General features: G+C 40.4%; 1 protein-coding gene across 1 annotated transcript; it reads right to left on the bottom strand.

Moving 5' to 3' along the window:
* Nucleotides 1-5,548: 5,548 nt before the first annotated feature.
* On the bottom strand, nt 5,549-25,889 carry sertad4 (SERTA domain containing 4). Its single transcript, XM_023424082.2, has 4 exons — nt 25,363-25,889; nt 12,108-12,280; nt 11,655-11,773; nt 5,549-9,125 (listed from the first exon to the last, which is right to left on the bottom strand). The coding sequence occupies exons 2-4, from the start codon at nt 12,259-12,261 to the stop codon at nt 8,244-8,246; spliced, it is 1,155 nt and encodes a 384-aa protein (XP_023279850.1). The 5' UTR covers nt 12,262-12,280; nt 25,363-25,889; the 3' UTR covers nt 5,549-8,243.
* Between the last annotated feature and the right edge of the window lie 336 nt (nt 25,890-26,225).

The raw sequence follows: 26,225 nt of genomic DNA, 5'->3' as shown, positions 1-26,225 counted from the left end.
CACTTCGCTCCCATCCTTCCTGATTCCACATGTATTTTTCAGTCACTTAAAAGAAACCATGGTGCAGAGCAGGAAAGGACATGACTTGAGGAATTAGGACAGTGGGCCAGGGGTGGAGAGATGTGTAGCTTATCAGCTGATCCCAGGGGTTATATGGTCGGTGTGGAGGAAAAACAGGGATGCAGCAGGACCGATATAGAACAAGGTTAACGGAGGATATGTAGTGGATGCTCTCAGGCCGTTCTCTCCCCTCCTCCAATATCTAACCTCATTCTTTCTCTCAGGTCTGTCAGGCCTCATTGCCGCTACAAGCTGAAACAAGGAGAGTGATTCAGGGCCTCGACAGGAGACTTGTGAATTGTTGCCAAAGATATCAGTCTTCAGACAGGGTGTGGCGTTTTACTCTGCCCATTTCCCCTCATACTACAACTCTAACTTACAAACCTCCCACCTGGATCCTTTACTGCTCATTCTGCTTTTTAGTATAAGATATGCTGACTCTTAAAACCCTAGCTGACAAAAGTTGCTTTTGAGAGTGATTAAAGACTAATGTCAGGAGAAAATAAAAGTCACAGGGTCTGAATGTCAAATTATGTTGTCTCTTATTTTTCTGCAGTGATTTTTATAGCAGCGTAAAGACTTCTAATGAACCAAAATTAAAGTTTAATTAAACTTACCTCTGATAACATCTCTGACCTTGAGCATGGGCATAGATGACAGTTATGTTCTGTCTAAAACACAGGATTGCAGTATATTGAGCAGACAACAGACACGTTTGAGTGTCATACAGTATCACAGCATTCATCAGGAACCGAGAATAAAAAGTTGTTTATTAGCATTGTTATTTATCAAAAATACAGAAGACAGTTTTTTATCATCAGTTTTAAGCTTAAGAACAAACAAGGCTCTCCTGACATTGCATTTGGAGCCACGTAGGAGTATTGCTTTCAACAAAACAACATACAGTTTATGAGACATTAGTAGACATGACTAATGCAAGAAAACATTTGCTCTTAAATATCCAGCAGACATGGAGCAACATTAGCATTCATTAGAAGATGTGTTGCTAGCCCTAAATGTTCCACGACAGACTGTAAATAAAGATGACCGTAGCCATCGTGATGTCAACCATAGGTTTCTGAAGAGCGGTTGTGAAACTCAGAGTGGGCTGCTCCACCGTCGCCATCTTGGCAGTGGTTAATCAAAACATTGGCAAAGAGGTGGGGCGTGTGTGTTGATAAATTGAGACAGGTGAGTTATATATATACTCACCCCCCCGTACAGTTGTCATGAAGGTCGAAAAGACTAGAACTGCTTTTTGTACCAGGCTGTAAACGTGTTTATTTCTGCTGTAAAGTTGCGCATTTTAACATAGGAGTCTATGGGGATTGACTCACTTTTGGAGCCAGCCTCAAGTGGTCATTCAAAGAACTATAGTTTTTAGACTTCATTTTTCAGTCCCAGGGGTTGACGCTTCTGTTCAACTATGTTCACTAGCTAGCCCATAACTTTCTCTGTCTGTTGTTTGGCAGGTAGGTTTCTATGGGTTTATCAGAGCTTTTCCACTGAAAACAGCTGCCTGCTCTGTGTGGAAACAGGACTGATGAGAGCCACAAGACATTAAAGCTGCAGACTGTAAAAACCAAAACAATGAGCTGAAAAACAAAAAAAACACCAGCAGAGTCAGGTGATTACAGGTGACTCTTTTCACATTATACAGTAATTTAATCCATTGTTCATATGAAATAATTGATTAGTGGAGCTTTAATTAAATAAAATTGGTGATTTGGGTGTTACAGACATTGAACAAGGCATCCCCTGAAATGGGCCACAGCTTATCAATGGAGAAAACCTCAAAGGTTATCGTTGCATGTTTAGTTTTTATTACTTGGTCTTTTGCAGTGAACATGTGCACATCTATCATGATAAAACAACCAAATCATTTTTGAAATGCCAGATCAGAATGACATCTCACCATGAGGTTTAATTCAAAGTGGGATCACTATTCCAAGATAATGAATGAATGACAGACAAATTAGTATCCCCACATTTGTCTGCAGTCAGTGCTGTCATACATTGTATTGTGGGAAATAGATGGACAGACAGTTAGGCAAATGTAGTCTTACCTTGGTTTCATTTATCTTTAATGAAAAATTGCACTTTATTATTAAAGAATTTAAGACTAACAGTAATTGTGGGTTTTCGTCTCCCATGAACAGTAAGTCTTCCACTATGCTTCTCTATTGTTATGGGGCAGTAAAATGCGAATTAGACCAATAACACAATTCTATTGTTGGATCTGTTTTTTCTTTTAGTTGAAGACACCAGAGAAGTACAAATTCAGGTGTCGAAGCCAATAAAATGCATCTCTTTCATCTCCAGTCACAATTCATGGGCAACTTTGTCTTGGTACCGTGAAACATTCACTGGTGGGAAAGGGAGTGAGCTTCACCGTCAAGGATTGAGGACATCCTAAACATTGCAAATGTTTATCAAATACCAACAGCCTCTTTCTGTGTGGAAAATACAAGCGCATTATGCTGGCGGGAGAGACCCAGAAACATCAACAACAGCCAGAGAACTGTGGTTGTTATGTAAGCTGAATCAAATTGATCCTATGGGGATCGACTTGTCGGGCTTGAGTTGCAGTGACATGGATGAAAATTCAGGCATAATAATGTGTAAGTGCTTGCAGAGGGCAAATCACTGCTGTAATGCTTGTTATTTAATACAACTCTGTATTGTGATTGTATGTATCAGATTCTCTTTGACATCATTAGAGATATCTATAATAATGTCCAGGATTTTGAGTTCCAGTCCATTGGCTTGTAATTGTAATAACAAGTTATTTGTCATTTCACCAGACGTCATAAACAAAACAGCTTGCTCCGAAGACCTGCAATATTTTTATATAACGTCCTAAAAATTCTCACTCATGAACAACACCACAAGGTACTTAAACTTGGAGCATGATTTACCAGTCAATCTTCATTCCGACCCTCACCTATGGTCAGGAGCTTTGAGTAGTGACCGGAAGAATGAGATTGCGGTTACATGCCACTGAAAATGTGCTGAGAGTTTCCTCCATAGGGTGGCTGGGCTTAGCCTTAGAGATAGGTTAAGGGGTATCTATCTATCTATCTATCTATCTATTTATCTATCTATCTATCTATCTATCTATCTATCTATCTATCTATCTATCTATCTATCTATCTATCTATCTATCTATCTATCGATCTACCATGTTGCTGTTGTAAATCAAACAGCACATACAAATCTCCCAAACAGAGGAATTGTGTCTCTGAGGTGGGAAACAGCAGAACAAGGGAAAAAAAAACTGGGGGGAAAAAAAGAAAAAGGAAAATTCTGACAATATGTTTGAGGCAGGGAGAGACGGAGGTGAGCCGGGTGGAGGAGGGGTGGGACCTCTGAGGCTTTGGAGCCAATTTGAGGACCTTGTGATGCAAAACCAGTCCTCAGCAACAGACAGTTCCCATGGCAACGGTGAGCTGCCAAAGTTCCTTGTTGACAAATGACAGCTCCCCTCTCCTCAGCACTCGCCCGGCAATGTCTGTATGTGTGTGCGTGTGTGTGTGTGTGTGTGTGTGTGTTATTTGGCAAGTCCCCATCTTAGCCTTAGGTATGGGGGGAAGAGGGGGTGAAGGGACAGAGACAGACACAGAGAGAGAAAGAGCATTGTTTTCCGTATGCAGACATGCATACAGTATCCATACACATACACACATGCTTGTCTTGACATAGCCACTTACTATAACCTTGACCATCAACACTGACTCTAACCCTAAAACCAAGACTTGACCATCGAACATCCATTAAAGCTAAATTTAATGGATATAAGACGAGATAGCTAAAAAAAATGAACAATAAAAAAAAAAAATTGATATCCAACAGTAACAAAAAAATCCAATAGTTAGGTTGATGTAGTGGCTAAACGCTTGAAATAGTGAAGTAATAGCTATAAATAGTAGAATAGCTAAAAGTAGTAAATAAATGGTTGAAATAGCTAAAGCTATAGGATAAATATATGAAGTAACCTAGTTAGCTAAATTGCTGAAATAGTTAGCTAAAAGTATTTGGATAATTGGTGAATAAAGTACCATGTACCCCAATCAAAAAGTTTCAAAACTGACCTGAAAATTACTAGACCAATGATCTTAAAAATATATGACTACATTATAACATAATCAACAGTGTTAAATGACATCTAACGTTAAATCAGTTCTAAAGAACATATGGTCTGACAGGGCTGTGGTGGTACAGCTGACAACAAAAGGTTAGGTACCACTGGTACCACAAGTAATAAATACAGATACCTGTTTAAAGGAGTCACTTTGAATTTTCATCTTTGGTATTATATAATCATCTAAATTGGCTAAGAAGATTTTTCATTTGGAAATTGTGATCATGTACTTTATGCTGCTTTTACAATAGTATATCTGTTAAAAGGTCAGTCAGGTAATAGTAAGACTAATGAAAATTGAGACAGTGATACTGTGGGATGTGAGGTAGAAGCAGAGAGAGAGAGAGAGAGAGACGGGGGCAGGCTGAGCGGCAGGATACACACAGCCCTGCGGCAGAGGTGTCATGAAAAGATGATCTTCCATCCTCACCTCGCAACAGAGCTGTCAAGATGTTCAGACCCGTGATTTAACCTCTCCACTTCACACTGTTACATACTCCCAACACACACAGACACACAGACACACAGACAGACACACACACACACACACACACACACACACACACACACACACACAATGTATCTATAATGGCTTAGCTGCTTTCAAGCAATCCGGAGCAATGTCACACAAAAACGGTGCAGTATTAGAAAATAATCCAGTAATTAGGGCACACATAGTGAGCACTGTTACTGGAACAAAAGACCATTTAACCTAAAGCCGAGTGATGGCGCAGTGACAGTGTAAGCATAGACTGCATTATGCTGGTAGACAGAGTATAGAAGAGTACAAAGAGTGCATATCTAGAGGTTATATGGGATACAGGTAGAAGGGTCTGTTTTATGTTGCAACAAAAGTGAATATTGCAGGGACAATAGATAAGACAGAGAGTGCAGGGAGCAGTGCGGAGGTGACTGCTCTGAGCGTAATGTCAAAAAGATTAACAAGAATCGAGCAGCAAAGTGACACCTGAGAGACATTTGGCGCGTGCAATAAGCTGCAGTGCCGCACTCCACTGAACAGCAGACAGGAAGGGAGGCAAGACAATAAAGAGGAATTCACACACCTACATTAACACATACACACATCTCATTGTGTTGTATTTGAAAGCTGCAAAAATCAGCATGGTTGTTATGTGAAGGAATAAAAGAGGAAGCAATATTTTTTCAACATTTCTTTTACTGATCTTTACACTTGTCACAGAACATCACATAAAATTATCAGAGCAGACTTGCTCTTTTGTTGTTTTTAATAACAGACAATGTAGTTTTACATGTTCTTGTCTCAGAAACAAATATTGCTTTGTCAAATTCTTTCATTTTTGAAAAATACCACCGATAATCACAGGGTTTTGAGAATTAAAATTAAATAGGCTGGTACTCGTCTTGTTGAAGATATGACACTAATGCCATCGGGGATGCAAACTGTCAGTTTTGTACGTCAAAAAAAAGATAGGAAAAGGCAGGAATAATTCCACCTCGCAAACCAACTGAGATCATCCAATGACTTAAGTACATCACAAAAAAAAAAAAAAATAATAATCACTACTGACAAAAATTTATTTCCATTTTTTTTTTTTAAAACAACTTTGGTTTGGGTTTGTCATCAGTGTGAGGACCCTAATTTTCAGAAGTGCCAAACAAGAGACACACCAACAAATAAGAAACCACTGATCATGCCATCATGACAGAAGGGCTCACATGAGTAGAGTAGAACTGGTTTGGTATTCTATCTGTCCTTGATTCTTTTAATCACATAGAAAACGTATCTGTCCATCAGCTCCTCTAAGGTGTCGTACAGCTTATTATTTATTTTATTTTAAAATGACATACAGTATATACTCATCAATTTATACCCAGACAGGCTGATCATTTTCTACAACCAATGTGATTTCACTCTACCAAGCATTATTCTAGACGCTTAAAATGACAGGAACTTGGGGCAACGCACACAGGTGTGACTCTACAAAGGCAGGGCATACTGTGATAGTTAAAGGAATAGTTCAACATTTTGGGAAATATTTTTATTTGCTTTCTTGGGGTGAGTTAGGAGAGATGATTAGAGGTGCTGGTAGGCAAATTTTATTACCTCAGGACAGAGCCAGGCTAGCTATTTCTTCCTCTAAGCTAATCATCTCCTGGCTCCAGCTTCATATTTACTGTACAGACATGAAAGGGATAACCATATTCTGACTTAACTCTCGGCAAGAGAGAAAATAAGCCTATTTCCCAAAATGTTGAAATATTCCTTTAAGTATGTTGTTGATCATGATAATAGAAAGTTGCTGAATGAGGCTAATTTTGACTTTTTCTGAGACAAGCTGCTACCTGTGCAACCCGGCTCGGGGTGTGATACGAAGCTAACGGGGTCCAGTGTTTCCCAAAGATTCCTGTATGACAGACACACAAAGAGGGCCGGTAAAGACACACGCAGAGAAATGGTAAGAACTTTATGAATTTTTTCATGGCCCACCGATGCAGCGGTGCTCCTCCCGGCACTCTCGATGGCCAGACTATGACAGATGTGTTTGTGAGATAGAGAGTGAGAGCGTGGCAAGGAGGGGCTGAGCGAAGTGATGCGGTGCGCGCAGCTCTTCAGTTTAATAAGATGTTACCAATACTCTTACCCATAAAAGAGATATTGTGGTGGGTCACCTTAAATAAATCAATGTATGGGAAACACTGGGGTCTGCACAGATTCATTTTTTGAATGACATTGGCCAGAGCCATTAGGCTCCAGCTAATATTGAAAGTTCTTGATTCAAATAAAAGAAAAGAGTTTCTTGCTTGATGATGAAACATTTGCTTGTTTGATTTGATAAAATATGATTGGGCGGATAACAGCAAAACACACATTGGTGTATATGTATTTACAGTATCTAATTATAATGCTGACATTTAATCTTTAATTCATAGTATGAGATCCTGTTTCATGCTGTTAGATTCAAATAATTTCTTGCAAATAAACATCGATGGACAGACCTACCGAACCATAACAAGCCTTTTCTGCTGGAATCAAACAAATATAAATGATGTTTTGACTTTGCTTTTCAAGGCTTTTGCAACTGTCCTTTAAGGTTGGCTTTACATTTGAGCATTGTCAAGACAGGTAGTGCTAGAAAACATGCATTTTGATCTAAAAAACAAACAGAACACTTTTCGGGTGTGGAAATTTAGTTTGATTTAAAATTACTTTAACCTTTTAACATTTGAATGAATCCCTGCATTTAACTACATGCCCTGTTTTAGTCAAACGCAGTCATTTGGAATGAAAGATAGCTACTTAGTAACAAGAACAATTACATTAACACACAATATACATGTATCTATAAAAACACTAAGGCACTTGAAATTGCGATTTAACATTTCCAATGTTTATGATTGTTGTCTCTTAAAATAATGTGAAGAACACATAATGTGCCGCCGCTGCAGCACAGTCACTCGCCATTGCCTGAGACAGCATCAAAATCAACAGGCACACATAATAATGTGTAACCCATGTTTAATAATAAAAAGAACAGCCTAAAATCAAGTTTTAAAATGCTACATCATCTTGCAAACACACGCACACATAAACACACAGAAGCATCCACTCGCAAATCCACATCCCTTTATTTCATAGGCTTGTTTAGGGTCCTGAAATGAGACCGTTGCACCAATATAAAGCCCCATTTGAGACTTTCAGTTTTGTGCTGTGGGGCTTCAAAATGGTCTTGGAGACAGTGCAATAGCAAGCTTCACTTCACCTCTGGGATTTCAGATCCCACCACATGTGACCTTAGCCTTCATAATTGCTTGAGAAATGTTTCCAGTGCCAAGAGAGGCCAAGAATTTTCTATTTTTCATCTGAATGTAACACTAGCAATAGAGTTGAATTGAGTTTGTCTGTGTAGAGTATATTAGACCATTAAAATAAAGCTGACTTGGCATTACAATAGTGTAGTTAACTCACACCTTCATCTGAATAATCTTCAACTGATGACAGTTGTCGTCATCAATACATTTTCATTCAAACAGAATTTAAGTAATTTCTCAGAAAGCACAATCATTGTCTATGAGCCCTGCGGTGCCAGAAGCTAACCTTGTGGAGCTCTCTGTCTGACGCCCACTGACAAGGTCTCACAACCTGCTCCTCTTCCTCCTCGTCTTCCTCCTCTTCTTCTTCCTCCTGCTCTCCCTCCTCCTCCTCTTCTACTCTACCTGTCATGCAGCTGTCCTCCTCTCTCCTTGTGTGTGCATGACCCAGCAAGGTCCTAGTCCTACTTTTCTGGCTTGACTTGTCTTTAACAACATCAATAGACGGCCCTGCTTGTCTTTCATCATCTTCCTCCTCCTCCTCCTCCTCTTCCCTCTCATCTTCTTCTTCATTTTCATCCTCCTCTTCAACATCTTCATCCTCATCATCACGCTCTTCTACGGCCACTGTCAACCCTAACTTACTATGGCTAGCTAGCTGAAAAAACGAGGAGGAGTGTGGTGTGGATGGGCAGGTAGAGAGTGCTGCATCATACATGGAGAACGGGAGGTGGAGGTAGTGTCCTGCAGCAGCTGCCGCTGCGTAGATGCAGCAGCAAGTCTGGGCACAGTCAGGGCGAAGATCCCCCTGTCCTCCACGGACCATACGGAAGCGCTTACGGAAAGGCGGTCCGACCTGTGGTGCTAAGCAGATCCGGGTGGGTACTGCTCCGTGGAGTGCCTGGTGAGCAGGGTTAGTGCTGGCTGGGAGGACGCAAGGGCCAGGGGCGAATGCTGTGTTTGGTGGGAAGCACCAGTCAGTGCTCTGGAGCAGGATCTCAGCTCGCAGACGCCGAAGGAGGTTGTTAACAAGAACGGAGCGTCGGAGGAAGGCCTCAGGGTCGTCAATGAATCTCATCTTCTCCAGGGAGAGACGCAGCACGTGGGCACGCTCCTCCAAAACTGGTGCAACCTGAAGGACAGCATTCCATTAGATCTGTGTAACTTGGTCAATTATTTAAAAAAAAAAAAAAAGGGATGCTGATTCAATGAGATTAGATTATGCCACCGATTTTCATCTTTTTAACTAAGATATTGTTGCAAATCAAAATGCAAACAAGCCCTCTAAAAGAGAGCTGTGCAGGTGAGCAAGCATAGATATTATGCTTCAGTTAGGGGTGGGCGATATGACGATATTAGATCATGAACGATTACAACGTGAAGACGATCTTTCAAACTGCAGAGATCGTGGGATCGTCTAGGGCAGGGGTCGGCAACCCGCGGCTTCGGAGCCGCATGCGGCTCTTTCATCCTTATACTGTGGCTCCGAGTGGCTTGGGAAAATAAATTATAAGTATTTAATTGAAGTGTATTTTATTTGTGTTAATTCTTTTTTTTTAATTTTAGTTCTAAATTGGAAGATTATTGTGATCTTGATATATTAAAATAAAATTATATTTTATTATTTTTCGTTGCTCAAAATAAACGCCACACTTGCGGAAGCCGGTATACCCGCCAAAACGCCGTCCATTTGTCGAGACTTTCAACCCCAGATAGGCCAAGTATGGAAAAATGTAAGCAAAGAAAAATATCTGAAGAAAATAGAACATTTAATGATGCCAGGGCAGATTCATTTGCATGAACTACATTAAAAACAAACACCGCTCACGCCTCACAGACGACAGCTTACAGTCCTGCGTAAAGATGAAAGTGACTTCGTACAGCCCCGATTTGCAGACGCTGTGCGCAGAGGTTCAGGAGCAGAAGTCCCATTAGCCAGGTAAAATAAATATTTATGCAGATATTTTGCAAATATTTATTTTTCATTGTTTAGTGACACAGTGCTTTTTTTCCCAATTTTTTTTTAAATTCAGGTCAAGGCTCCGCTACACCCTCTGAAAGCCCAAAGGCGATATAAGGATGATGGCTCACAGCATTTTTTTGCTTTTGTTTGCTACATGGATAATTATAGTTCAGCTTTTTAATTCATTTGAAAGAAACATTCAACTCGGCGTGTTGCTTTTTTTTGTTATTATTTTTTCAAGAATTCAAAATGTTCAAAATGTGTTCATTACATAAATAAAATTTAATTTTCTCTGTAGCACTTCAACCTGACCAACCAATCATAGCGAATTACGGGCAGTGACGCGCTTTCCTACCCGCCTCCTTGTTTGTGTGTGTAGCGGTAGCACATGGAGAGCGATGGCTGAAAGCCAAACGGAGTTGGTCGCTAAAAAAATTTCGCCTCCATTATATGGAATTGGTTTGGATTTTCCGCAACTTATCAAGCGCAAGCAAATGTAATTTGCAAAGTTTGCACAGAAACCGTTTGCACGTTGCGTGGTAACACGACGAACCTGTTTAATCACCTGAAGAGGAAGCACCCCAAGCAGTATGCTGAGAGCCAAACAGCTAACAGATAATTCAGGTTATACACATTGCAGTTTGATATTTTTTGTTCAAAACTGTTGCACTAAAAGAGATAACCACAGTCACTTTAGTTTGTATTTTTGCGTTTCAATAAGCTATTTAGTGTTTTGATAAATAAATCCTGTTTAAATGACTGTCAGTAATGTCTTTGATATTTTACTTTATGTTACTACTTTTGCAAGAGTGCACTTTATTAGAATGTTGTTGTTGTTTAACTTAAACTTTACGTTGTTTGCACATGCAGGCAAAACTGCGACTATTTGAAATAAAATCTGTTAAGAAAGGTTCTTTGGTCTAAATTGTCTGTTTTTCTTTTTCCAATTTAAGATCATGATAAAATCGAAATCGTGATTTTATTTTTAAAAAATCGTGATATGATATTTTTGCCTTATCGCCCACCCCTAGCTGCAGTCACGCAAAAGTACGTCATTAAGACACAGAATTATGATGATTCATAAGCATCTGAAATGTCAAGCACACTATAAAGTGAATTATGATCTCTCTTGATCTGCATGTCTTCACTTAACAATAACTGTTATATGGGCAAGCAGAGATTTCTTCAACATACAATTTGACCAAAAGAGATTTTTTTAATGATCTTCCCTGTTTGCAGAAGTACAGTCTAATACAATATATCATTCAAACTTATTACTCCCAGAATTTTGTTTTTTTTTTTATGGGAGGAGACACCACATCAGCTCACACACCACATCACGACACACTAGCTGTGTATGCTCCAATAAATTCTGACTGGGCTGCACAGTTCGCATTATTGGTTATTGGCTCCATGTTGGTTTTGTTTTGTAGTTTTGTTACACTGTGATCAATACAATTTTTTCCCAAAAATGCATGTAAAAGCAAACCTGAAGTTAATGCAACATTATGACAGCAACATTAACTTCATAATCAATTCAAATATCAAATATCGTAACCAATCAATTGTTAAGACTTTAAAGATGTCAAAATTGTATTTAAGACATTTTAAGGTCTAAAATTCAGCCACAGAAACCCTAAATAAAGTAATTTAGCACTGTATGCTCTGAACCGGGAATATCAGTGTATTAATACTTACAGTCTGGCAGTATGTCCTGAAACTGAAGGAAGGCTCATCATCATCATCAACGAACTTTCTCTTGAAGTATGCAATCCTTGACACTGAAACATGATCAGGAACTCGCCTACAGGGAGGTTCTGCAGAGAGAGAAAACACTACCATAAATCAAATGCACTATGGGACTATTTAATGTTACCACATCTTGGACATGAGACTAAATATTGCTGTATTTTTTCATAATTTAAACACACAAAAAAGCTTCTTATTTTGAAGCCAGAGGGCCATAGATTGAATTATAAGAAGAATCCATATCAGATATCAAGTCACCACCAGGACTGTTTGGTACTTCTGTACAGCTGACTTATTTCAATCTACTCAGCTACCACAGTCTGATCTTTTTTTGTGGAACAGCATCTGATTAAGGCAAGCTTAAATAAATGACTGAATGAACATCTGTGTTGGCGTGCGTACCTTGTGTAATTTGCTCTTCAGAGCTGCATGGTGGGGCAGAGTTTGACAGGCAAGTCTTGGTGCAGCGCTCTGATTCCCATATGGGCTGATATGCGGAGAGCGGAGGGTCTCCTTCTGGGTCCAGGAAAGGATTCATGGACAAAACGAGGGTCATCTCTCTCTCCAATTTCGGTCTGGAAAGAAGCACAATGGAAATCGCATGATCAAGTGGACAACAAAGCACTGAAATCAGCTGTATTTCTCATCAAAGAAATATATATCCAGCTCAAAAGATGTGGAAACAGAGTGATAAAATGAGGTTACTTTTGTACATACAGTGCATTCCTCAATGTTCTGTCAATTAATAAGTTTATCATTAGTAAATTCAGCACCAGCAACAGTAGACTATTTGTGCAGATTAACAGCGAACACGTCATCTCCATAAATTTCACAAGCATTTTGCATATGCCTTCCTAATGATGTGGTAAATGTTAACAAGTTTGTCTATGATTCTGGCAAACACGCTGGTGTTGCGTGGAGGAGTAACCAGCTTCTGTGCAAGCTGTGTGACAAAACTGAACTACGATAATGGTGAGCACTAAAAATTGGCAGATGGCTGGCAACTCTGTGATACGTAACAAGTGGGGCACAGATGGAGAGATGACACCCACTCACACCATGAATTCCCTATTGATTAGGTGGTAGGAGAGTTAGCGAGATGTTTGACACCAATTTGTTCAGTGAAATGGATCCCACGCGTGGAAATACTCTGGGACGCTATGTCAACAGCATGGAAATCTGGGAAGAAGAGGAAATGTGCACTCACTGTGCCAGTGGGTCCAGTGCAAAAGGCAAACAAATTGACAAGAGGTATCCAACAGACACAGTGCCCGTTTGATTTGAATGAATGTTAATTTTTGTCAGTTCCTAAACAATGCAAATATTTGAAGCCATATTGCATTATGTTTTAAATATAAGTGATGCAGATAAGAAGAAACATGAGGTCGACACATTACTTGGCAGCGAGCAGTACTAACCCACCAACTGAAGTTTTTAAAATCTGACAGCAGAGTCTTACCATCAAGACACCGAGGGGCCTGAGAGCCAAAGTCTGTAACTATATCGTCTTTTTGATCACAGTGAATGGCTGTCATTTGGTTCGCTGTTGTTTCCTCCCCTTCATGCAAAATGCAAAGCCAGCTGTTTGAGGCATAAGCGGCTGGACCTCCTTCTCACCACCTTTCCTGCTCAAAGCTTCTCCCGCCCCTCCTCCACCTGCCCGCATGAGGAGATGTCATCGCCCACAACCCATCTTGACAGACCAAACTGAGGCGACACCATCTCAGCCTTACCCCTGTTGGGTAGCTGATTAAAATGTCCGCTTCAATAAGCTCCCTGCTTTGCTTGGATGCACAGTTTTATTTCTGTAGCCTGCTTTTCTAGTGTTTGCTTTTAACAGACTAATCAGACACACCTAAAACCACTGAAACACCTCAGACTGTGCTGTTCTCACTGAACCTATCTACCAGCCGCAGGGAGTAATGGATTACATGGAACAGCTTTACATTTTGTATCTTTTAAGGATTTATCAGACATGCTTTAAGATCAACAGTCAACTACAACAGCCCGGTACTATTTCTGCATCACTGCAGCTGAAGCACTAATCTGTCTATTTTGTCAATTTTGCACCCCATCTTATCCCAACTCATGAACAAGAGCCCCCAGTTAATCGGCAATGTGTCGTAGTGAAGGTGCATGTCCCTGTGACAAACCACCCTGGGGACAGACTAATGGCATGTCTACACAGAAAGTGTTTCAGCCGTGTTTTCTGTTTTAGTCAATCAAGCTGTCCACACAGGCTTGCGTTTTACTCGCGCCATACGCACATAAACTCAAGCCTTTACGTCTTTATGCTCCAAGTTTTTTTTTCCTGTTTTATGTGCATAACTACATTTTTTGTGTATTTTTGTTTCAATACTTTGCTTAAACACTTCCTGTATAAACGTACACGGAGCATAAGGACTGCTGCTTCTAACATGTTGCTCACACTGGGTAAACATGGTATGAGCAGTCCAAAATTCGACATGTAGGACTTGGTGATATGTCTGTATATGTAAATATAGTTATATATTTGTATATAGTACATTTTCAGGTAGTTAAATTGGGAAACTGAATAGAGGTAAAATAACAAGATGAGAATGCTTATTTTTGGCCCGTCCAGAAAATTAAACACTTGTAAATATTATATGAAAATCAAATAGTGCATAAAGAAGCCAAACTCATTGATCTGCAACTTTGCCCATAATGGACTACACACACCCACAGATGGCAAAGTGCCTTGAGATAATGTATGTTATGATCTGATATAAATAAAATTAAACTGAATTGAATTAACACTGCCAACTGACAGTGTTTGCATGTCAGAGGCCACATGTAAACACCGACTGCTACTGGTTGAGGAGGGACCTGTGCAAAGGGAGTGGGATCTGGAAACAATATGAGTCGACGTACGACAGGTGAAGAGGATCAGATGGTGACTCCATGTGTATCAGAGAACATGTGATTTTCTACACTTGCCTCAGGCCAACAGAGTGAGTTAACAGTGACATGGACTGAAAGTACAGATGTGATACTTGGGGAAAAAAGACAATACAGTGTACTTCAAATATTTACTAACAAATGCTGCATATGGCTGAACTACAGGGAGGATCCAGCTGCAGGAGGTTTGATTGTCCTCTCACTGCCCGATGGAGCCTGTTACTCAGCTATTACAGTTTTGGTCATAATCCACTGTGTTACATTATGGATTATTCACATTTTATGGCGTGTTGTCATTGTACTTGTGTGCGCTAGATTCCTCTGCTGAGGGCTCCCCCACCAAGGACCACCAACTAGGGCCAATTATGTCACTGTTATTGAGCGCTAGTGCCATGGTTAATTAGCAGCTTTGGCCCTTCTCATTTCCCCCCTGAGCTGCTTTTTTACCCTCAGCTATTTTCCTCTCCATCACCTCCCCTCACTGCTGCTGTTGCTACGTTTGCTTGGGCACAAAGAAACAAGCATGCCATCACTCCCTCTGCCCTCCGTAGGGACCAACCATCTCGACATCTCCCCCTCCCTCTTTCACTGTCTCTTTCATCCCCCAGTCTCAATCTCTCTCTCTCTCTCTCCTTGTGTCTCTCTCCCTCTCCCTCTGTCTCTCTTGCTGACATCCTTTCAACAGCGGTCACAGTTGACAGCTCTCTGAACTGAGGGGGGTGAAAAAAAAAAATAACAAAAAAAAAACGAGAATACCGACAGAGCAGCTTCCCTGCATGTACAGCAATACTTCTTGTTCTTCAAAGAAAAGGAGGAGGAGGGGGGAGACTGTGAACAAGTGTGTGTGCGTCTGTGAAAGAGGAAGGGAGAAACGGGTTGAGAAATAAAAACAAGGAATGAGGAGAGAAAAATCTCCTGGGGGGATATCATCCCTCTCTTTCTCTATTTCTGTCTGCAACTCGCAGGAATGTGAGAGTGACTGAGAGCGAGTGCGAGTTATGTGTGTGTGTGTGTGATTGTGTTTAACAGAGTGTGTATTTTGAGGAAAAAAAAGAGAACCTGTGAGTGTGTACAAGTGTAAGCGAGTGCGTGTGAGTGTGTATGTGAGGCACTGCTTCACCTCTGTTCAGTCACAGCTCCTCTGGCTTCATCCCTCTTATCTTCCCTCTCTCACAGCTTCCCTACCTCTGTCTAACTCTCTATCTCGCCTTCTTTTTCATTACACCCTTTGATGATGAGAAGTTAATTGCAGTGCCAGGGCACGAGACAAACCGTGGGAGGGAGGCAGAGTGATAGAGAATAGGAGGAGAGAATGGGAAGAGGTGGAGGAGCAGATAGAGGGAGGACTGAGGGAGGGATGGATAGATGGAATGAGTCAGAGAAGGAAAGATAAGTGCCTTAGGAGCCTTGTCATGAGTGGAGACAGATCGCCCGCAGGGATGATTTCTGCTGCTGTGATTGACTCACTCCCTCCAGCGCTGAGATAGACAGGCGCACACACACTCAGACATGCACAGCTTGTACTGTCCTCAAATATTTTGGAAAGAAAGTCAGCTAAGGCCATGATAGTCAACCAACGTGCTCTGGGACCACACTACTAATGTCAAACTCTGGCCCCTCACACACATACAGTATACTGTATGTGTTATTTTATCTTCCTCAAACCAAGCTATTTTTGAAATCCACATTCTAATAATATCCAGAGTCTTTGGCAGCTTTGAAGACTTTAATTAGGGATTTGGATTAAATTTGGGTATTGTTTGGGTAACTTTATTTGCATTTAAACAAAGATCCATTTTAGTTTACTTTCCCCAAAAAGAGCATCGCCCACAACCATACAACTGCATTGTTCTTCAAGAGGAAATCTAGAGAAACAGGTGAGCAGCAGTGACCTCTGGATGAAAACCAATCTCTGCACAATGTGAGTGATGTAAATGGAGACAGACTTTACAATTTGTAAAATTTCCCCTCCGCCGAACATAGTTTCTTGCCGGGAGCGGGTGGTGGCGATGGTTGCCTGACAAGACGAGAGGTTACAATACGTCCTCTGAGCAGTGCTACGTCTTCAGGGCAGATTGGAGGCTACAGTGAGTTGCTATCAGAAAGTGACGAGATGGACCGAGGCTTGCTGGTTAGCGAGTAAAGGAATGAAGTTTGATGCTGGACTCATGTTTCCTCTAGACTGGTAACTATGTAGCACTAGCCTCAGCAATAGCTCCTTTAAAGAGCTTCATTTTTGTTTTCCACAACTAAATTGAAGGTGGAAGATGCTTACACCTGTAGTTCCAGCAAGCTGTGGAAAAAATTTATATCAAATAAATATCACACCCTAGAAAAGTGTTTCCAACCTTTTTGACCTTTGTCAGTGAGTTATGAATAGTTTTAAAAAAGTATGTTTTCATTTGATTGTGTCATTTGAATCGTTTTCAATTTAAAGAAGTAATCCTGTAGAATTTCAGAATAAAAGTAGCAGAAATCTCAATCCTAACTTATTAATCATTTTGTGACCCCTTAATGGGACTAACTAGCTTCACAATGCAGTACAAGAACACATCCAGTTCATGCATCATGAGGATGCTGACGTTTTGCCCGGTACCTGTAAGCTTTTGACTCAGTCTGTTAGCAAAATATTGTATATGTAGCCATGACCAATTCTTATTTTAAAAGTTCTAAAAGCCATCCAGAAACATGAAAATGTCAGCCGTGGACAGCTTTTTCAACCAGCTCATGGATGTAACGTTAGCTCAATAAGCTCACTCGGTAGCTACTGTCGATTCAGAAAGTAAAATGCAGGTCATTAGCTATAAATGAGAAGCCTGTTTTTGTCTTCTTCTGTCTGAAACCAAGGACCCATTGTTTCAAATATTAATTAGTTTTAAAGATCTGATTATGTAATGTTGACACTGTTTATAAATTACTGTACTGCCATTTCTGGCTACTTATTGGCTGACATATACACTGATGCCAGCATGTCTACAATCTAAATTGGTCAACAACATTGGTCAATATATTGGCCTAGCAGATTTATTGGTATAACTCTAGTAAAAAGTGTGAGTGTAACACATTAATAAAAGAAATCCGGCTGTGCTTCACCATTCAACTTTGCACTGTTTTCAGGTAGTCAAGGTTTGACTGAGCACATCCATTTTTGTTTTTCTGCACAGGCATTCCTCTGCTGCACGTCTTAGATATGAGGACTGTACGACTGCCAGCAGCTTTTATTTTCACATTTCGTTTGCAATTGCTGCACAATATCAACAGGAGGTGGTTTTTATGATGAAAGTGGTTCTGTCTTTGGTCGCAGGCATTTATGTTATTACGATTGGTAAACTATGACCCTCACTCTGTAAACCACCACCTGTGTCAAATAGCAACCTGAAAAATAAACAGGCTGACAGTAAACAGTGTAACAATATATGGGGGGGGCTTTTAGCTTATCTGCTTGTTATCTTCATTCTGTCAGCTGTGGCTTTTTAAGAGTGTTTCGAAGTTCCACTTCCTCGATCTCAACCTGCATTTAATGAAAAACAGTCAAAGAAAAACTGATATTTAAGCCATGCATGGGGGCAGATTTCGTTTGTACAGTGATTCTGAAGTATGAAACATGCCTCTAATAAACTTTGTGCTCTTTCAAAGTCATTTTCTCAAAAATGCTAATCGATCCAGCATGTGTTTGAGTGTATGCTGTATTACTCTGTGTGAGTGTGTGTGTGTGTGTGTGTGTGTGTGTGTGTGTGTCTGTGAAGTGTTTACTCCCTGTTCTTTTGGCCAGGTTTGTAGTAAGTGTTTCCGAGCCTTAGGGAAACAGATAGCCGTGAAAAGAGTTCATGTCTGTGGTTTTCACATCAAAATAGATCCCAAGTGGCCCGAGAGGGTCTTCACAGCACACACAAGCATGCACTGTGTCACATCTTAGCAACTGCTCACAATCAGGAAGATAAATTGTTGAACAGGGAATTCTGCAGGCGGGAGTATGTTGGTAAGATTTTGTTCTGCCATATTCCATTACCATAAATGCGAACGAACACACCCAGTGCATCAAGATCACAAACCAAATAAAGACTAACAAAGTGCATCTGCATACTGGCTATACATTTATGATTACAGAAAAAAAAATAATGGATTAAACATAGGACTGTGTTATTATTATACAAATTTATATGGGTGAAGATCTCAATAAGTTATCATAATTATGTGTTTCTGGGAAAAAAATATTTTATAAAAAACTCCCTCTTTATTGCAGTAAAATTAGCAGTTATAATGCATTTGTCATCTGGTTTAAACCAGAACATTATCAAATGACTGGACTACAATTTCCTAACTCAGCTAAGGACAATTCATTGTTTTTGACCTTGTTAATTTTCCCAAAGATGAACAAGGTAACAATTCACTGCCTAAATCTTAACATCTGTTTTGGTTAAGTTGTTGCACACCGTATCTTCCACGATGGCTACAGATTGTGTGTAAAGGAAATGCTTACAACTTGAAAACTGCTAAATAAGACAAATTACATGATTAATCGTAGACAAACAGTCTATCCATGTGTATCATCTAGGAATAACTGTGATTATCTGTGATTAACTGTCAAATCCTGATAATACAAATACCATATTTTCTGTTATTTTTAACAGACCAAATATAACTGCAACTTGATGACAATGTAAAGACACGTAAATGGTTTTAATGCTTAACCATAGTGCTGAACCATGTGCCATGTCTTACAGATCATTTTACTGGTGAGACAGTTCACCGGAAATGGCCAATTTGAGGGAACAAACTGGCAGGAAAGTTGTCTGAAACGTATTCCACATGTATAAAGCACTGGGAAGTGCGTTGACAGTAACCTTGTGCATATATACAAAGTGAGAAAAATCCTTTTATAAGTCACTCTTGACAATGTCAGCTCTTGTCAGTGTCAGCTCTTGTGTATGTCAGTACTTATTCCTGTATAGAAACAGACAGGTGTGTGTGTGTGTGTTTACAGTGACAGTTTGTGTGGTGGACCAAATCTAAGTGATACATCTCCACAGTGAGAAGATAAGTGGGCGTAGCCCTGAAAGAGCTGCCTGTGGTTGCATTGAAAGGAGATTCAACACCAAGCTTCCTCAGAGCTCTGTGATCTCACGGCAGGAACTTTGAATCTCACAGGAAGGGAAAACTTGAGTACTGGCACTGCTGTCCCTGCTCCCCTGCATTTCTTTTTTAGTTTGATGCCTGCTGCCTGTGCTCACACACACAGAAACTGAATGTTGATGTGTTTTGACAGGGACAGAGCCACAGAAATCTGTCACATGTGGAGTACCTGTTGTATCTTCATAGTGTTACCTGGTCACCTGCAACACTTTGATGCATAGCCTTTTATATCCTCCTTTCTCTCTTGTATTACATGCACACTCAAGACTGAATTCCACTGGGAAAGTACACTGACATCAACTCTAGGTGCTATTGCAAATGTTCCATTTCCAATCAAATATGACACAAAACCCCTTCACAACTAGTCAGAAAACACTTCTCGCCACACATATTAAACTGTTGACTCTTCAACAATACAAAAAATATGGACACAGAAATGTACAGACATGTACAAAATAACTACGAAGCACACACAAAATCATTAAATCTGTAAAAGCAAAATGCGACAAAGTGCAATGGAACAGATTGAGTGAATAAATCATGATGAACATGATGCATGCCACTGTAATGTCACTCCAGCTTGAACTGAAGAGACGAGAAATGAGACGGAAACATCAGATGTGTGAACCAATGAGGAGAATGTCACACTCTACAGATTAATACTATGAACTAATAATAAGAAACAAACATTTTCTATATAGTTTTCCTTCAATTAAGACATCTTGTTGCATCCTATTGTTCTCCCATGGTTTAATGGCACCCAACTGGAGAATTAGCACTACCAGTGTTTTATGTAGATGTATACAGTTTACATTGTGTGTTTTGGCCTTCTTTTTTAATGCTCTGAAATCTGGACAGTGTACATCTACTTCCTGTCTTCTTCTCCTTTCGCTGAAGCACTTCTATCTTCTGCAGTACATTATGAAAAATTGTTATTTTAATGTACATACTTGGATCTAGACACTATCCACGTACAAAGTAGAAAACTGCAGGTAAACACCAGGAAGAAAGCGGGCTAATGACTAATAAACTGTAGGAGAGAAAGTCATCTGATGTTGATCGTCATACTGTAACTGAGAACTCTAAGCCAAGATACAGCCCACTTCTTCTCAGTATGGAGAAGCTTCATTCCGTCAATATGCCTGTTGGCGTGGGGGCGGAGAGTGTGCAAGTGCTGGCATCAGAGGGTGAAGCACACAGCAAGACAGAACAGATAGAGAATAGATAATAGGTTTCATGACATCAAGTTCTCCTTCAGAGTAGCAACAACAACGCACTGTACGCCATGAATCAAAACTGAGACACTCAAATAGCAAGCAATTAGCCCCCCGCTAGTAGAGTGGACCACATTCGCGCAGAAACACTGAGAATAACCACGCTGGGCAATTAGACATAAAAGCCAAAGAGGCTTTGCAGAGGCATGCTCGAAAAATAAATCAATGCCAAAACACTGAATCTATGCTCTTTGGGCTTTCACGGAAACTTGGGTGCGCTGAAAACCTCATAGGTCTTCTCCTTAATATACTTATGTGTGACATTAGATCCTTGCTTAGGAATTTGTGTAGGATTTGAGATGCTTACAAAATGTTTTAGTTGTGTGCCTTTTGTGTGCCTTAAGTAAGACGTGTGAGCCCTCATTTAGATTACTGTTAAACAGCCTGGCTCAAAATGCTCCTACAGCGCTTTAGTAAATGCAACACCTCCTTGTGCACACATAAACGTTACTTACAGTTATGTGTGCAAACTTTTGCACAGGATGTCCAGGCACACTTGCAAAACATGTTTCAGAGAGCCATGCAGTGTGATACCTTTGCCCTCCTTTCTTAAATTAGTACCATTATTTTCATTTGTTCTACTTCTTCTAATACTTGTATATTTTTGTAGCTCAAGTGCTGAGCACGCATACTGGATGTAATGTACAGTAACAATGTGTCTGTGGCATAATTCAAGGCATTGATAATAAAGCCAGATGGCATTTAGATCAGCGCATATCTCTATGCCTGATTAATATTATAATGAAAAAGAAGACAACAGGCACATTTTCATGATCTAAGGAAGGTTTTTTTTTTTTAAAGGCCAGTTTAGTGGAATTACGCTCACATTGGAGAATTACACATGTAATTTACATCCAACGGTGATAATATGTTGGTGATAACTTATTAACCTGACACACCAGACGGTTTGCTACACAGAACCATCTGGGAAGGCTCCATTGAAAAGTGTTTCGGAAAGAGGAGGTGCTTTTGAAAAATACTTGGCAGGTGATAATCAGATTCTGCATCCATGCTCTCAGGTTCTGATAGGATTGATGCTATAGCAGCATCTATGCTAACCTCTTTAGGAGCCATCAATGCTGTTAACGAACTTGCTGTCATCACACCTAAGACATACCTCTACCTGCCAGTAGTTTCTTCCTCATAGGACACTGATTGGCCCAAGCCACTGTGGTTCAGCCACCAGTGAATATCTTGGAGCCTGGCAAGATGGATTCTCGCTCCTGAGAAATCTAGCTGCTTTGCAAGCTTTGCAAGATTAAAAAACTATTGTATTGTTTTTTTCCATATTGGCATTGGGCAGAAATAGACGTAGTCTTTGAATGTAATTTAGGCTTTTGCAGAATCAGTCCATATCAACATTCCTGTCTCAGTGGTAAGTTCGTTTTAAAAGGGTGGGATGATGAAAATAACAGCCAGCCAAGTGGCAGCCTCCTCTGACATTCCTCTCTTATGCTGTATGATATTGATGATATTTTCTTTTTTTTTGGTTGCATCTTAGATTGTGTTTGTGCCAGCTTGCAGCCTGTCAAGAGTCATCAGAGCAGTGTGCAAATGGTGGAGGGCCGTCTTGGCCGCGGTGGCGTGACTAAGCTGGGTTCAGAGCCCTTAGGGTTTCACCCGGCGCTCTTCTTGCTGAGTGGTGACACATGTGTTGTGACAGGGCGGCTGTACGAAGCTGCATTATGGTTTATCTGGGGATGGCTTGTTGTGGCTGTGAGGGTTAACAGGCCAGGGCTCTGTGGGTACGTCAGTGCCATTCTCCTGGAGGTGGATGCACCACATTAAAGACAAGGGCATTGGCATGTGCTTATTTTAAAAACAAACAAACAAGAAAATATTCTTTGTCACATTACAATATCCCCAAGTAATCCTTTTTACACCCCTGTACAGACAATGTTGATTGAATTTTTAAACCGAAGGACATTTTCAAAGCTAATAAAAGGGCTGTGAAATCTACCACAATCACACATATTTAACTAATTACAGTAAATGATACACTACTTTTACCTTATGAAATGTGAGGCATTTTGAACCATCGTTTGCACATGTTGGATTTAACTATTAATTACAGACATATAGAGGAAAGTACTGAGAAGAATCTCAGAGAAAATATATTTCTTGAATTAACTAAAGGATTTTTAGTTGTAGGATCCCAATTGCAAATGCAAGTCATAAGGTCTTTGCTATAAAAAAAAGGTCACGTCACACCTTCCTCTATTTTTACACTTGTGTAGAAACAAATGTGTGTTCTCCTCTCCTCTCAAGTTGTCCACCTTAGTTGTGTGTCTTTCTGGAGCACAAAGGCGTATTCATGACAGGGAAGCAGTGCCTGAGGGGAAGAAAGAAGTCTGGGGCTACACCCTGCAGTCCTCTCTCTCTCTCTCTCTCTCACACACACTCACACTGACACTCACACTGACACTCTCACACACACACACACACACACACACACACACACACACACACACACACACACACACACACACACACACACACTAAAGCAGCTCAACTTGTCTTGGCTGAAACCTTTTACACAAAACAGAGCAGCAAAAGAGAGGGACAAAGGGAATGGGATGTGAAGCCAGCCAACTATCATCACCAGTGACTCCACTGGAATATACACTATCCACTGCACCTGCTTTATCCTGCCTTTCTGGCAAATTACAAACCATTACAGGTTTGTGTATGAGCAGTGCACTTCAAGTGATGTTAATTTTATGCTTGGCACTGCGTCTGCTGAAAGGCAGCCTTTAAAAATGTATTGAATCTCCTTCAGCGTACACTACATGTCTGCTAAGAGCCATGTTTTGAAATGCTGTTCCAGATGTGAGGCTCTGCACCCTGCTGAGAGAGATGAATGTCTAGGGGGCTGCGGGCTACCTACAGGTTCACATCCTTAATGAGCAGAAGAGTCTGCTGAGAGCAAGATATGATTGATAGCGTAGCGACAGAACTGAAAGAGGGGAATCGCAGTAAGGGCTTTTGATAAAGACGATGGGGTGGAGGGCTTTGGCAGGCGGCAAAAAGAAGGAATCTGGCATCGGACTTGCCCAAGCTAGATGCCAGGAACCCGTCCACCATGCTGCAAAGCCAGAGTGCTTCCTCTTGTTACAACCCCTCTTCTCTGGTCTGTGAGTTTAATCCAAGCTGGATGTTCCTCCCTGTTGCGTGCCTCTCTATATTCCACATAACACACTTTTCCCTCCAAGGGAAACAAATAGCAAAGGTGGAATTCCTGGCAAGTGACTCCGGATGTTGTTGGCAGTGAGTGGAGGTGAAGCGCATCCAACCCTATTACCAGCCCACTGCGCTAGAAGCCTTTCTTTTCCCAAAACGGCAGATAAAGGTGAGAGACAGAGGGGAACTAGAGTTTATTTATGATATTTATTCATAAGACACCTTATGCTGGAATATTTTCTAATCCTTTCTGGGGCTAACAAAGTGTTAATAGTCCACTCTGAGTGGAGTTGGAGCTTGTGACACTAAGTCTAAGAAAGCACAGAAATGACATCAAGGAGAGAATTACAACAGAAGCTCAGAATTCAGCTAAATCGCCTAAACCCCCGTCCTTTCAGAAGGCAGCAGTAATACAGGCAACCGCCACTTCAGGATTTGCAGCCAAGCGCTGTCCCCACAAAATAATGAAGTGAGGCTGGATGGATGCCAGGAGGGTGGCTGGTTATGTCAGCCTGCATAATGTGTTAGACCAGGGTCTCTGTCATGTCATACTTATGAGCTATTGACTGCCCTGATTCTCATTAATCCTGTGGTATCAGATCCAATCAATCTAATACAGGTTTATCCAATAATTTACTCAGTTCAGTGAATGTTCATTAACCACATTGCCTTCACTAATACAATTAAAATAAATCAACAGAATTATCTTCAACATACACAGTTTTAATAACCACAAGTTTTATTATGATTGTTAATTTGACTTGATTGAAATTAAGCAGAACTACTCTGGAAAAGTACTTTTTATATACCCTTTAAAAATAAATAAATAAATAACCTTAAGAATAACTCATTGTTTTCCTTCTCAGTGTAGCCTAACTGAACAGCATATTAAGTATGGGCGGCAACAAGATATGTGCACTTGCCAAAATTTAGTCTGACTCCAGATGGGATGTTGTATGGTTTTGTTTATCATTACATTATGGAAACAAAGAAACACACAAATTGGACCTCGTGTATTAAGAAAAACACTATAGTATGAGAGAGGGATAACTTATGGTGGCAAAAATTATATTACATACTTCTACTTCTCAATACAGTGAACCTGATACTCACATTTCATGACATATTTAGCTGTAGGAATGTTAGCTTACCTGTGTTGAATTGTTTTGACGTCGTCCTCGGCTCCACACTTGCTTTGTGATAACGACTGAAATCCAAGGTGCGTTGATGAAAAATGAAAAACTCCTACTGAATAAATACTATCGTGTCCTCCGCTGGCTCCGTGTTGTTCTAATTTTAGCCCACTAGCAGACACGCGAACCACACAGGCGGTTTAAACGCTACTTACGTAATTACTGGTTAATTGGCTACTTGTCTAAACACTAATCATTAAGCGCGCGCGTTTCTCTCAATAGACCCGCGCGAAGCATCCCCACGCGCTTTCCTCACTGGCAAAGGTACACAGCTGTTTTTTTTGTTTGTTTTTTGTTTTGTTCTTTCCTTTCCTCAGTGAAGAGAAAAAAAGGTGAGCTTTTGCTGTTTTCGGTTGTGTGGTAGTCTAGTCCATTCACGGTGGTTTCCCGTGCTGAAGGTCCCGAGCAGCTCACGTCGTCACGGCTGGGTTGACAGTTAATATGAATGTGTGGTGGAGAAAACAACACCAGCGTCGCAGCTCCATTCCCTCCAGTCAACTACTGCTGAGGAGTTCAAGTGCTGCTCGGAATTCAGCCCACTCTCTTGGTCAACAAGTTGAAGGTGAACAGCCGGTAAATTATTCTAACAGTTTTAGAATTACTGCCCTTGCTGATTATGTTTAGGCCCCACACTAACTATTATTTTCATTATTGATTAATTTGTTAATTATTTGTTAATTGTTTTCTCGGCGAATTTCACAGCTGCAAAACCTGGAAGAAGAACATTTTTTACATGAAAAATGTTTTTGATAAATTGATCAATGACGATTAGGTCTGCAACCAACACTTTTTAAAAGTATCTCTTTATCTTTCTTAATTGA

The sequence above is a fragment of the Seriola lalandi genome, unplaced genomic scaffold (assembly GCF_002814215.2).
Source record: "Seriola lalandi dorsalis isolate HSWRI2012SDOR001 ecotype SW California unplaced genomic scaffold, Sedor1 jcf7180002054703, whole genome shotgun sequence".
NCBI classification, from domain to species: Eukaryota; Metazoa; Chordata; class Actinopteri; order Carangiformes; family Carangidae; genus Seriola; species Seriola lalandi.
This window is presented reverse-complemented; position numbering and strand designations above follow the sequence as displayed.

Excerpts from the sequence above, each read along its gene's own strand:
- sertad4 (XM_023424082.2), bottom strand. The coding sequence starts at position 12,261 with ATGACCCTCGTTTTGTCCATGAATCCTTTCCTGGACCCAGAAGGAGAC. Across the intron at positions 11,774-12,107 it reads TGAAGAGCAAATTACACAAG|AACCTCCCTGTAGGCGAGTT; the intron begins GTACGCACGCCA and ends CTCTCTCTGCAG. Across the intron at positions 9,126-11,654 it reads TCAGGACATACTGCCAGACT|GTTGCACCAGTTTTGGAGGA; the intron begins GTAAGTATTAAT and ends GCTGTCCTTCAG.